General features: G+C 38.0%; 1 protein-coding gene across 1 annotated transcript in view; it reads left to right on the plus strand.

Moving 5' to 3' along the window:
• The window catches only part of LOC107602762 (steryl-sulfatase-like), a 29489-nt gene that overhangs the window by 10798 nt on the left and 4451 nt on the right, over window positions 1-14240 (plus strand). Inside the window, 5 exon segments of the mRNA XM_016295338.1 lie at window positions 5194-5608; window positions 7999-8135; window positions 9504-9641; window positions 9785-9944; window positions 10233-10354. Coding sequence (XP_016150824.1) covers window positions 5194-5608; window positions 7999-8135; window positions 9504-9641; window positions 9785-9944; window positions 10233-10354 — 972 coding nt within the window.

A 14240-nucleotide genomic window follows, 5' to 3' on the forward strand; every position in this document is an offset into this window, starting at 1 on the left:
GTTGACAAATGATTCTCATTACGAATTTGGCAAGATGTTTGTTGCACGTATCGCATTGTCACATGCCTTGTAAAAATTCATAAAAATGTTACCGAGCAGCTGACGAGTAACACAGTTTCAGCGCAGATTTCCCTCGCGCTTTGGACTTTGAACCCTGTTTGAACACATGCAATTCCTGCATGTATTAGAAAACATAACATTCTCCAGTTTATTTAATTGTTTAAGGGCATTCGCGATTTTAATCATCATACAGTAACCAGCAACAACCACCCTTCCTCTTCTCATCGAAGACATGCGATGCAGTACTAAAACAGTCTCTTGCTGTCGGTGCTTGTAATGATTTTTCGTCTTTCTCGGACAGCTGTTTACACACTGCCGTCATGTTTGTTGCATTAGCGTGTGCCTCTATTTGATCGCATCACGTCATTGTTCGGTCCAATTTATTCGGTCTTTTCGCTTATTCAGTTGCCGAACATTCGGTGCATCCCTAGTTCAAACAGGTGTCAGCATCTGCCTGTCAATCACCTGATTTAGCAGCAGTACGAGGCTGGACTCTAGGGCAGCAGGGCAGCCCAGCTGGGGATCCACACATGCTCCCAGCAGGCTTAGGAGCGGTTGTAGCACTGGACTGTGCAGGAGCAGGGGCTGATGTGACTGTCCGATCAGCATCTCAAACAATTTCAACAGCTCCAGCTGGCTGTCTGGAGCCAGACCACGGCGCAAATGCCATTGTACCAACTCATCAAGGATGTTCTCTGCCACCACCATCTCCAGAATAGGACCCATTGCTGCAGACATTTCACAATCCATTGTCACATAAAGCAGCCTCTCATATATTACACTAAACTGTGAAACAGCACAAATGTATGCTCCATCGAGCTCACAGGAGAGTGTTTTAACCTGGTGATTCAATGTCTCCCCCTGCTGGTCTCTCTTCAGCTAGCAGGCACAGCATCTGATCTGTGTGATTGCGAACTGCAGTGAGATCATCGGCATAACCGCCCACTGAAGACTCTCTCTGTTTCAACACCCCTGACACCTGACAAAAAGACAAGGAACAGTTAAATTCTATTTGTGGCAAGGTCAAAGAGGAAAAGGTGTCTATATTGATGTAGTTGAAAACAATCCAAATAAGAGAGCACTGACACTAAGGAGGAAAACCTGCTGATGTGTGGGTGTACCTACTGTATGCATTATATTTGAGCATAAAAGGTTACTGACATGCCCTAAAGACATAAAACTATAAAGGCATTTGTTTTCACATAAAACACACATTTCCAAATTACAAACCAAGCAAATAAACCAAGTGTTTTGCCTTATTAATAAGGAAAGACAATTATGAGCCTTTTAGTCAGAGCAGCATGCAGAGCATTAATTTTAACCCTATAAAGCCCACATTATCATGTTTGATACATGAATTTGTAAGCTGTTTCATCAACAATCAAAACTTTGCTGAAAAACCTGTTGTACACAATCTACTACATGCCTTCTGCCCTCTGACTGATAGTTCATACTTCGTTAACAAGTAAAAGCACAAAATTCAATTTACATGATTGCAGTTTAAGGAGTTTATTTACACAATTATTATGAAAGAAAATAAGACTATGCTGTGTCTCACCTGTCTCCAGTGGTTCTCAAACACCATAAGACAAGTCTCAGGGTCGGCAGTGCATGGGCTGGATGGGGCTGCATGTCGACTGGTCTGAGTGCCTGGACCTCTTGGATTTAAACGACTCAGCCAACTCATCTTAGTGCACAGGCTGATCCAAATTTGATCAAAAGGTCAACAGGGAAGAATGAAGGGGAGAGAGGGAAGAGAAAAAAAGGAGAAAGGGAAAAAGGGAAAAGGGGAAAGGGGGGGGGGGGAGTACAAAATGCATGCAACTGGTTTAGAGTGATAGAGTATGCTAACTCACAGATTTCCTTCATAGAATGGCACATCCGTATCTCTCGCACACTTAATTCACCAGTTGATTAGAGTTGCATATAATGAATGGGAACTTGCACTCCTCCACTCAGCTGCCAAACTGTGCAGCTGTGACGAGTGGGTGTCCTCCTGCTGATTGCATGCCACCGCTGTTGTGTTGTCTGATCTCACCAAAATGCAGTATTTTCAGAGAAAGTGTGCAGAGTTTCAAAACCAATAAAACAGGAAGAATAATTCAAGGTAATTTATGTGTCCTTTGAAATTATGGGTGCCGTAAGCCCTTCGCTCCTCTGCCCTCAAACTCAACACCTCAGCGAATTAGTGTTCATGTTTAGCGACTTTTCTCTGTGAAACGGGACCTAGTTAGATTACAGTTTTTAGAAATGAGGAGTCCTGCATGCAAGCTGAAGAACCTATCAGCTGCCAGCTGAGGTAAGGGTGGGCACACAAATGTTCTGTTGCTGTCCAAACCCAGGTTTTGCAAAAACCACAGGAGAATAACAGCCCATGTCCAAACCATTAGGCCCAACAGACGAAGGCACATCCTGAAGGAATCTGCTTGTCCCTTCCTCGTTCTGAGCGGGAGTGCAGAGAAGCAGATTGTCTAAATAAGCAGACACTCTAAAACCTACATTTCTCAAAGCCTCTTCTAACACCCAAGGGGCAAGTGAGAGCCCAAAAGCTATTGTTTGATATTTGTGAGTCCTGTGTCTCAGGCCAGCCTGGTCTCATGTTTATACGTAGGTATTAATACGTAACATTTACAAGCACAAAACGCACACTTTTGTACGTTTTTAGTCATGCTAAAACGTACAATTTAGACGTATTTCAACGTTTAGGGGGTGGGGAGTACAAAATGCATGCAACTGGTTTAGAGTGATAGAGTATGCTAACTCACAGATTTCCTTCATAGAATGACACATCCGTATCTCTCGCACACTTAATTCACCAGTTGATTAGAGTTGCATATAATGAATGGGAACTTGCACTCCTCCACTCAGCTGCCAAACTGTGCAGCTGTGACGAGTGGGTGTCCTCCTGCTGATTGCATGCCACCGCTGTTGTGTTGTCTGATCTCACCAAAATGCAGTGTTTTCAGAGAAAGTGTGCAGAGTTTCAAAACCAATAAAACAGGAAGAATAATTCAAGGTAATTTATGTGTCCTTTGAAATTATGGGTGCCGTAAGCCCTTCGCTCCTCTGCCCTCAAACTCAGCACCTCAGTGAATTAGTGTTCATGTTTAGCGACTTTTCTCTGTGAAACGGGACCTAGTTAGATTACAGTTTTTAGAAATGAGGAGTCCTGCATGCAAGCTGAAGAACCTATCAGCTGCCAGCTGAGGTAAGGGTGGGCACACAAATGTTCTGTTGCTGTCCAAACCCAGGTTTTGCAAAAACCACAGGAGAATAACAGCCCATGTCCAAACCATTAGGCCCAACAGACGAAGGCACATCCTGAAGGAATCTGCTTGTCCCTTCCTCGTTCTGAGCGGGAGTGCAGAGAAGCAGATTGTCTAAATAAGCAGACACTCTAAAACCTACATTTCTCAAAGCCTCTTCTAACACCCAAGGGGCAAGTGAGAGCCCAAAAGCTATTGTTTGATATTTGTGAGTCCTGTGTCTCAGGCAAACCTAGGAAATGTGTTGTTTGCAGGTAAATGTCTATGTGAAAAAATGTGAACCAATTGGTGAGACAAATAATGTGAGACAATACTTTACAGATGTGGCTGAATATATGGAAGTCCATGCATCAATCTGGAGCACTTTGGGAGCAAACTTAAGAAGTGCATTCTCTTTTCAGTTACCAATGTGACGAAAAAAAATGTTACCTGGACTTTAAAGTGGTCAGTTTTGTGGACTGTTATGATAATGTCTCAGTCTATATTATGTTCACAGTATTATTTCTAGGAAGCCAAACGATTTGAGTACTAATATTATTTTTAATATTAGTTCAGACAGAAATATATTGCTATGTAATACAACTGTGATATGAAATGGAAAAAAGTAGCTAGTTAAAATAAATTAACAATGAAAAATACTTCTAAAGCATTTATTAATCTTAGTCAAAGTTAATTTCACCATTTACTAATGCCTTATTCAAATGAAAGGTGCTATCTGTTAATATAATTTAATGGACCTGGACCTGAACATGAACTAACAATGACCAGTTGTATTTTTATTGACTGTTAACAAAAATGAATAAATACAGTAACAGATGTCTTGCTCATTGTTAGTTATCATGTTAACAAATGGAACCTTATTGTAAAGTGTTACCAAAAGTACTTTATAATAATAAAATAACAATACATATGTATTAATTTCTTCACTTGCAAGAGTTAAACCCTCATGCTTTTAGCAGAAAACTGTAGGGAAACTGCAGTTTCTGTGTTTACAAAACTTCTGTTCACAAAAAGTTAGAAATTATGTGACTTGGAAAATTAAGTGAACCAGGTACTGTACGTGTTAAACTGGTAGCACATGCACAGATGAATTTCACAGTGAAACGCTGAAAACACTGGATCATAAACTGCATCAGTGTAAATTAACACAGTGCCATGCTTCGTTCTGAAATGCAGAGTACAGACTTATTTATTTTGCAGCATTTTGTGATTTGATAAGCACACTGAGGTTCAGACTGCACTGAACATTTCCCATGGTGATATTGAACAAATGTTAGGAGGACAAACATTCAGTTCTAATTCCTTTTTTATTTTTATTAATTTTTTCCCCTTTATTGCATGAATCCTCAAATCTGGCTCGCGAGATCCACTTTCCTGCAGAGTTTAGCTCCAACCCTGATCAAACTCACCTACCTATGATTTTCTAATGATCCTGAAAACATTGATTAGCTTGTTCAGGTGTGTTTGACTAGGGTTAGAGCCAAACTCTGCAGGAAAGTGGACCTGAAGGGCTATGATTTGGGGATCCCTGATTTATTGTGTTTGGAATGTTTTGCCAGTCATCACATCTATTGCTGATTTTTATAAACACATTTTTTTAGGGAAATGACACTTGGGTCTCAACTGTGAAGACAGTGCTGACCACTGCCACCATCCTAACTCTCATGGCTTTGACTACTTCTATGGCACCATTATGACGCACCTTCGGGACTGCCAGCCTGGACATTTCCTCTATGGTCACATCCCATACAAGATGCAGGAAAGTGGACCTGAAGGGCTATGATTTGGGGATCCCTGATTTATTGTGTTTGGAATGTTTTGCCAGTCATCACATCTATTGCTGATTTTTATAAACACATTTTTTTAGGGAAATGACACTTGGGTCTCAACCGTGAAGACAGTGCTGACCACTGCCACCATCCTAACTCTCATGGCTTTGACTACATCTATGGCACCATTATGACGCACCTTCGGGACTGCCAGCCTGGACATGGCTCTGTTCTACATTTCCTCTATGGTCACATCCCATACAAGGCCCTTAGTATTGGTCTAGTTTCCCTGGCGTTACTCCATATTAAAGGGATGATAGCTGTGACCAGGAGGGTAGTTTTTGGTTTTCTGGTCCTGGTAGGGCTAGTGGTGAGTCTCTTTGGTGTGTTGGTGTACACATTCCCCAATCTAAATTGCTTTGTCATGCGAGGGCCAGAGATTGTGGAGCAACCATATACATCAGACAACCTCACACAAAGGATGACCAGTGAAGCCAAAGAGTTTCTGGAAAGGTATGTGTCCACATTTTATCGTAATATTAAAGTGCGAAAAGCTTTTTTCAGGGACTCGCTTTGAGCTTAACAAGTGCAGTGACTGAATTAATATCAAGGGAAATTGTAAATCCATTTTGAAAGGTCTGTATTGAAAACGAAGGCCTTGCTTAAGCCTCTGCATTATTAACCCTCAATAGGTAGAGTTCACCTAAAAATGAAACTCTTGCAGAAACATGCACCTGGTTGCTAGATGCAGTATTTGTTCTAAAATATCAAAATATCTGTTTAAAATATGTTTGAAATCCTCTGACTGGATGGAATCATAGTCTGCAGCTAAAAACAAAAATCACAGTGTGTGCACATTATACAATAGGCAATTTTCTGTGAAATATGTCAACTATGACTGACCAATAACAGCAGAGTGGTTGCTGACTCTTTCAAGCTGCAAATCGCCACAAACATCTAGAGGCAAAAGTCATGTTGTGTATTCCAGCCTTAAGGCTTTCAAGCTTCAAAAAGGGCACAAAAGCATAAAAGTGTAATTCTTCAGAATAATTATCATACTTTATTGCATGGCTTCAGAAGATTTGAAATGGATTTGAAATCATATGGACCACTTTTGTAATACTGTTATCATGCTTTTGTGTCCTTTTTGAAGTTTTGAACCAAATTCATTGTGTGGAAAAGAATGATTAGTACAATTCTTTAAAATTTGTCATTTTATGTTCCACGGAAGAAAGAAAGTCATATGAGATTGAACACATAAGAGCGACTAAATCATGGCAGAATGTAAATTTTTTCTGTGAACTCTGAGCCTCAACTTGTACCTGCATCACAGAGTCTGTTTATTGGAAAATTGTAGTTTTCAGCTACAGGACTGATAAAATATTCATATAGTAATGACTAGTGGTCGACCGACATTCGTTTTTTGACTGCCGATATTTTGGAAAGCACGATGGCCGATATAATTGTATTTATTTTTATTAATATTTGAGAAATTTTAAATCATTTGAAAATGGATTAAAAAAATAAATGTGTAAAATAAACATACTTTAGATGACAATGTATTTTTCATAAATATATATTTAATACAAATACAATTAAAATAAAGTAAACACTGTAACCAACAGGGTTCTCAGTAATCTGGGAAGTTTGTGTGCATTGGGAATTATCATACTTTATTGCATGGCTTCAGAAGATTTGAAATGGATTTGAAATCATATGGACCACTTTTGTAATACTGTTATCATGCTTTTGTGTCCTTTTTGAAGTTTTGAACCAAATTCATTGTGTGGAAAAGAATGATTAGTACAATTCTTTAAAATTTGTCATTTTATGTTCCACGGAAGAAAGAAAGTCATATGAGATTGAACACATAAGAGCGACTAAATCATGGCAGAATGTAATTTTTTTCTGTGAACTCTGAGCCTCAACTTGTACCTGCATCACAGAGTCTGTTTATTGGAAAATTGTAGTTTTCAGCTACAGGACTGATAAAATATTCATATAGTAATGACTAGTGGTCGACCGACATTCGTTTTTTGACTGCCGATGCCGATATTTTGGAAAGCACGATGGCCGATATAATTGTATTTATTTTTATTAATATTTGAGAAATTTTAAATCATTTGAAAATGGATTAAAAAAATAAATGTGTAAAATAAACATACTTTAGATGACAATGTATTTTTCATAAATATATATTTAATACAAATACAATTAAAATAAAGTAAACACTGTAACCAACAGGGTTCTCAGTAATCTGGGAAGTTTGTGTGCATTGGGAATCATATTTTTTCAAATAAAGCCAAGGTAACAGTAATTTTTACATGCAGCACATGACAAATGACGTGAATATGGCAGTGGGTAAATGGATAAAGTGCAGCATAGTTTGAAATCACGAGTTTAAAGTTTGTCGATCGCGCATCTCCAGTGAGGTTAAACTCTCCTCCTGCCCGTATTTAATTCGTTCGGACTGACCGTCACGCAGAGAACACGTTATCATGCAGGATACAAATGCACACTTTACAAGATCTCACAGCTGGATTCGACTAAGTTTGCATGGTTTGTGAAATTAAATGCTCATTAGTCATTCAAAGGTTTGTTTAAATGATATAAATGCGATTTAAATGATATAATACGACTTATACACCTTGGCGATATATCGGTCGACCACTAGTAATGACCAAGTTTAAATTCTCTCCTTGCAGTATTATATGGATTGTAAGGCACTGTAAAACATTGCCTTAATGTAAAACAAAGCCTTGTGAAAACTCCCATAAAAGCAAATCCCTTACAGCCAGGCTCTAATCCTTGATCTGATAGCATAACACAACCCTGAAATGATGTGCTTTGTTTTTGTCCAATGGTAATGTAAAGATTGAACATTGAAGTTTTTTTTTTTACAGGAATTCAGAGAGGCCATTCTTGCTCTTCTTCTCATTCCTCCAAGTACACACTGGACTATTTGCCTCTCCTCTCTTCAGGGGAAGAAGTCAGCATGGCCTCTATGGTGATGCTGTCATGGAGGTAGACTGGAGTGTAGGTACTGAATTACTTTTGACTTGTCATGTTAATAATCTAAATATGCTGATATTTAAAAGCAAGTACAATAAAGGGCCATTTGATTTTACAGGGAAAGTCTTGTTAATAAGCTATTATCTCAAACTGTACTACTTGTTTCTGCTGTTTTGCCTTTAATTAATGTATACTTATCATATAATTTGCTAAATTTATTTTTTGAGGCAACTGAGCCCAGAAAGAATTCATCATAAACCAATGAGTGTGTCTCTTAAAAGTGCACAATGAATGGTTTCTAAAAATATCTATGGAAAAAAAATCTAATAATAAATGAGTATAGTTACCACATAAATCCAAAAGTGACATTGTTTTTAGCACTGAATGCATACTGTAATTACTGTTTTAAAGCAAAGGACAGTTCTCTTAGTCATACTTGAGTGTTCGGGAGAATAAGCAGAAGGAATTAATTGATTTTTCTGTCTGTTGCAAACCACAAGCTGGTAACCAGATAATTGGATTGTGCATTTTAAGTTTTGGAGGTAACAAGATATTTTAAAGAAATGTTTTAAAGGCACAATTTATTTGTCTTGCATTTTTCAAGCATTAAAGCATAAGCTTTTAGGTACAATGTTTTTTTAGGATCACGACTAACAATCAGTCAAGTGCGTTAAAACGTTTGACTGGTAAATGTTGGTTTTTGACACAGGTGAATTGCAGAAACGAATTAGTGTAACATCATAGACTAGATTTGCATTTCCTGAAGGAAACATAATAATAGTTCACCCAGAAATGACAATTCTGTCATCATTTACTCATCCTCCTCATTTCATTCCAAACCTGCATGAATTTTGGTCTTCTGTAGAACATAATAAAAGGAGGTATTATGAGAAATGTAATCAAAATGGCTTAGTTACCAAAATGTGATCTCTTGTGTTGTGCAGAAGAAGGAAACATACAGTTTGGAATGACATGAGGGTAAATTATGACAGAATTGGCTTTTTTGGGGTGAACTGTCCCTTTAAATATTGAAAAAAATGCCAATTACAATTAAAGAAGAGAATAAGCCACTAGATCTAGAGACAGTCACAACTAAAGACAATGTAATCGAGTGTAATCAGAGCACTCTTTATTTCTCTATATTTCTGCTTGTTGGGCCTTGATTGTTTATATAAAAGTGTGTGTATCGTGTAAACGAACTGCAAAAGTTTCTACCGTAGTGTTATGGATTTAAACAAATCCCAAATGAGAATTTTGGTAAAGATCAATACAGTACTGCATTGCACTGGAAGCTTTTCCAGTAGTTATAGCCAAATGTTGCACCAGGTTGGTTTTAGTATTTTAATATTGATCTAATTGTCAATCTGACTTCTCACAGTCTTGTTGCCGTTCTCAGGTCAGATCATGCAGACTTTGGAGCGCTTAAACTTGAAGGAAAACACACTGGTGTACATGACTTCAGATCAGGGGCCTCACCTGGAAGAGATTTCCATCAATGGAGAGATGCATGGGGGTTATAGCGGCATATACAAAGGTATTCTGTCTGAGGATTTGTCCTTAGAAAAGTCCTGAGAGCTACCAACCCTCGTGGACAAAGTATCACATTATTTTCAGTTTTAAATATGAGGTGAACAGTAACAATATGCAATTTCACATCCTTTGCTGTCTCTCGAGCAGCTGGCAAGTCAACTAACTGGGAAGGTGGGATTCGGATACCGGGGATTCTTCATTGGCCAGGTGTCTTACCTGCAGGGAAGGTCATTGATGAGCCCACTAGCAACATGGATATTTTCCCCACGGTGCTGAATTTAGCTGGTGCTTCCATACCCAGCGACAGGTGAGAACCTGTCGCCTAGCAACAAGATCTGCCAGTCAAAGATTTGGTTACTGAGACAACAGATGCAGATACAATAGATGCAACTAATCTGGAGGTAGATTGAAATATTGGGATATACAGAAGTCAGTAGATTAAAATTTGTTTTCAGGCACTTTGTAAGATGAACGTATCGCCGGTAGCTCATTAGTATAGAATAATGATGTTTTGTATTATGGCTACTCATACTGCTAAATAGACTCAATAACTAGGCTAGTAATCGCAGTGCATTACCCCTTGTTTCCATTACAGAGTCATTGATGGTCATGATCTCTTGCCTCTGTTGCAAGGGCAAGTGGAGCGTTTTGAACATGAATTTATGTTTCATTACTGCAATGCCCAGCTGAATGCTGTCAGATGGCACCCACCTAACAGTGAGTGCTAAATTTAATACACTCTTATGACGGGTTGTAACTGACAATTATTTTGTAAAACTTTACAATAAACTTCCATAGTTAAAGGAATAGTTCACCCAAAATGAAAATTTTGTCATCATTTACTCACTCTCATGTCATTCCAAACCTGTACGAGTTTCTTTTTTATGTTGAACATAGAAGATATTTTGAAGTATGCTGGTAATCAAACAGTTGATGGTCGCTATTGACTTCCATTGCATTTCTTTCCATACTCTGGAAGTCAAAAGGGGCCAACAACTGTTCTTCAAAATATCTTCTTTCACATGTGTTCAGCATAAGAAAGAAAAATAAACTTATATGGAACAACATGAGGGTGAGTAAATGTCGACAATATTTATTTTTGGGTAAACTATTCCTTAGTTAACATTGACTAACATAGTTAATGTTAATTTAAACATGTACTTATCAAAACTTGTATCTGTTTATATTATTTAAAGGGGTCATATGATGCGATTTCAATTTTTCCTTTCTCTTTGGAGTGTTACAAGCTCTTGGTGCATAAAGAATATCTGTAAAGTTGCAACGACTAAAGTCTCAAATCCAAAGAGATATTCTTTATAAAAGTTAAGAGTCAACCACGCCTACCTAAAATGGCTCGTTCTAACACGCCCCCACATGTCTACATCACGATGTGGGAAGATTTGCATAACGCCGCCCAAATGTTCACGCAAAGAAATAAGGCGTAGCTTTGATTCTCGCTGTAGTATTGTTGTTGGCGTGTGTTTTGTTGTGAAAGCAAAACTGCGTTGTTTGGCCTTCCAAAAGAGGACGATATCCGCTTCGTCATGTCTAGAGCTGATCCTAGTATCTTTGGAATAAAGAGCTTTTAGAATGTTAAAAACCTATGGGGAAAAAAAATAAACACCCCTACCCACCCCCACAAAAGCAGGATGGTAGTGATCTCACACAGCTCTGGACACATCTATGTGTAGCCATTCATCCACATTTGAACAGAGTGGACAGTGAAATCCTGTAAATACAAAGTGATAAGGAAGGAAAAAATCAAACCTGCTTTAAAACCCAGCAACACAACTGTAGCTGTACAACTTTACAACAGCAACACTGCTTTAATAAAAAAGCAAAACAGCAAGACTTATTTGACATCAAAACTAAAATTTTAAAAATGCTGTCTAATCGCTCTCGTTGTACTTTGATGTCATACACAGAAAAGGCTATGCAGTGCTGCTTCAAGTCAAACACCTTTTGTGTTTTATTAGGAGATGCACAACAGTTCTTCTGTGGCTTTATAGGTAATATTTTCACGTACACAATTGAGCAAAATCAGACAATATTGTGTCTAATATATACCACAATAATAACTTCTTATTATTGAATTGTTGTAAATAAATATCACATTTGCAACTGGTCAGTGTTCAAAAAATGCTGGGAAATCACTTCACGTAGCCCTACAAGAGTGATTACTGATAAACTTTCTGAAAAAAAGAAAGTCACGTTTTAGAGAAGAAAAAAATCACCCACTAACTTTCAAAGCTGCTACATAGTAACGACTTTCTACTTCAAGGACCTTAATAGACATGTAGTGGAGTGAAAACTACAATATTTGTCTTTCAAATGTAGTGAAGTTAAAGTCATAAGTTCCCAGAACAATAATACTCAAGTAAAGTACAGATACTCAAAAAGTGTACATAAGTACAATACTCAAGTAAATGTATAGTTACTGTCTGCCTCTGCCGGCCATCACTCACTCTAGCCCACCATGTGACGCTGTGTGTCAGATTGACAGTACTCTAGCCCAATAATGTTGGGGGATCCAGTGGGGGGGGCAGTCATATTTCAGGGTGACCTTGCCACTCTTTATCACAACCCTGCTAAAAGTGCCAGTACGTGCGCTCATTGGTGCCCCTTCAGCTGGTGGCGCCCTAAGCGACCGCCTAGCTCGCCTATGCCTAGAAACGGCCCTGCTGGCAGGTATGCAGTAAAACCGTTTAATGCACAGGTAGTTCCAAGTCAGTTTAATCACCGCTCCATATTAATGCGCTGCTTTAATTGATGCACACAAACTCACACGCATCACTCGCACACACGCACGAGAGAGAGAGCGCTGATTGCGCTGCACACATACACACACACTTGTTGTCAACGCTTCCCCGTGATTTTCATTAATAAAATAGCCTAGATACTAGATCGCTTCATTATATTACTCAGCAATGAGGTGGTTAAATCGCTGTTTTTGAAGTAATTGTTTGTACAGAGAGAGACACAGACGCAGGTACACACAACTGCCATCTCTCTCTGTCTCTCTATCAAACGATCGATCGATAATTAATTGAAATACATGCTATAATTCATTCAAATAAATGTGGTCTTACCACACTATTTCGTCTGATTTGAAGCGGGCAGAATGCTAGAGCTAATGTGCCATAACTGACAAAAATAACTAATTTTTACCCATTCGGGCAAATATTGTGCTGCAAAGAGCAATACTAGTTTTAACTTGGCAAATGACCATGGAATAAGCGGGATAATCAACGGCTAGACGTGCATTAAAGGATTTGAAATGCACTCCGCTTTCGCGTCGGGCGGTTCCTTGCCTCCACATCGTGCATTTAAAATCCTTTAGGCCTAATACACGGCTAGCCATTGATTATCCCTTACTTAAGGAAGGTTATTGTAACACGTTAACAACTGTTTTGACAATCTTAATAATTACTAATTTGAGTAGTATATCAAGTCCATATTGCTCAGTGTTGCTCTTCAAACAACATTTTAATTGTCTAGATCAGGGGTCTCCAACCTTTTTGTGAGCGAGGGCTCCCTGAAGGGATAAAATAGTCCCAAGGGCTATTTATTTGATATTCTCCAATACATTATATATATATATATATATATATATATATATATAATTTTTTTCTCTCTAATATCTTGATATCTTGCATTCTATTCAAAAATGCATTTTATTTTCCCCTAAATTCTGTGTTTTCCATTTGATTCCTTATGGATTCATGATTCAGTACAAATTTATCATAAAAAATGGTGTCTAGTGAAATGAAGTAATAAAACTTAAACAATCTTTTAAAATTTAATCAAATGAAAATCAATTTACAACAAAACATTGCATTTTTTTATCAGACATGATGCTGCACAACAAAACTGTATGAATTAATAATAATAATAAATAACTTGGTTGTATAATATTCCTTAAACATTATAATATTTGTACTGAGAGAGACACAGACGCAGGTACACACAACTGCCATCTCTCTCTGTCTCTCTATCAAACGATCGATCGATAATTAATTGAAATACATGCTATAATTCATTCAAATAAATGTGGTCTTACCACACTATTTCGTCTGATTTGAAGCGGGCAGAATGCTAGAGCTAATGTGCCATAACTGACAAAAATAACAAATTTTTACCCATTCGGGCAAATATTGTGCTGCAAAGAGCAATACTAGTTTTAACTTGGCAAATGACCATGGAATAAGCGGGATAATCAACGGCTAGACGTGCATTAAAGGATTTGAAATGCACTCCGCTTTCGCGTCGGGCGGTTCCTTGCCTCCACATCGTGCATTTAAAATCCTTTAGGCCTAATACACGGCTAGCCATTGATTATCCCTTACTTAAGGAAGGTTATTGTAACACGTTAACAACTGTTTTGACAATCTTAATAATTACTAATTTGAGTAGTATATCAAGTCCATATTGCTCAGTGTTGCTCTTCAAACAACATTTTAATTGTCTAGATCAGGGGTCTCCAACCTTTTTGTGAGCGAGGGCTCCCTGAAGGGATAAAATAGTCCCAAGGGCTATTTATTTGATATTCTCCAATACATTATATATATATATATATATATATATATATATATAATTTTTTTCT

This window comes from Sinocyclocheilus grahami, unplaced genomic scaffold (assembly GCF_001515645.1).
Source record: "Sinocyclocheilus grahami isolate Dianchi unplaced genomic scaffold, SAMN03320097.WGS_v1.1 scaffold334.1, whole genome shotgun sequence".
NCBI lineage: Eukaryota > Metazoa > Chordata > Actinopteri > Cypriniformes > Cyprinidae > Sinocyclocheilus > Sinocyclocheilus grahami.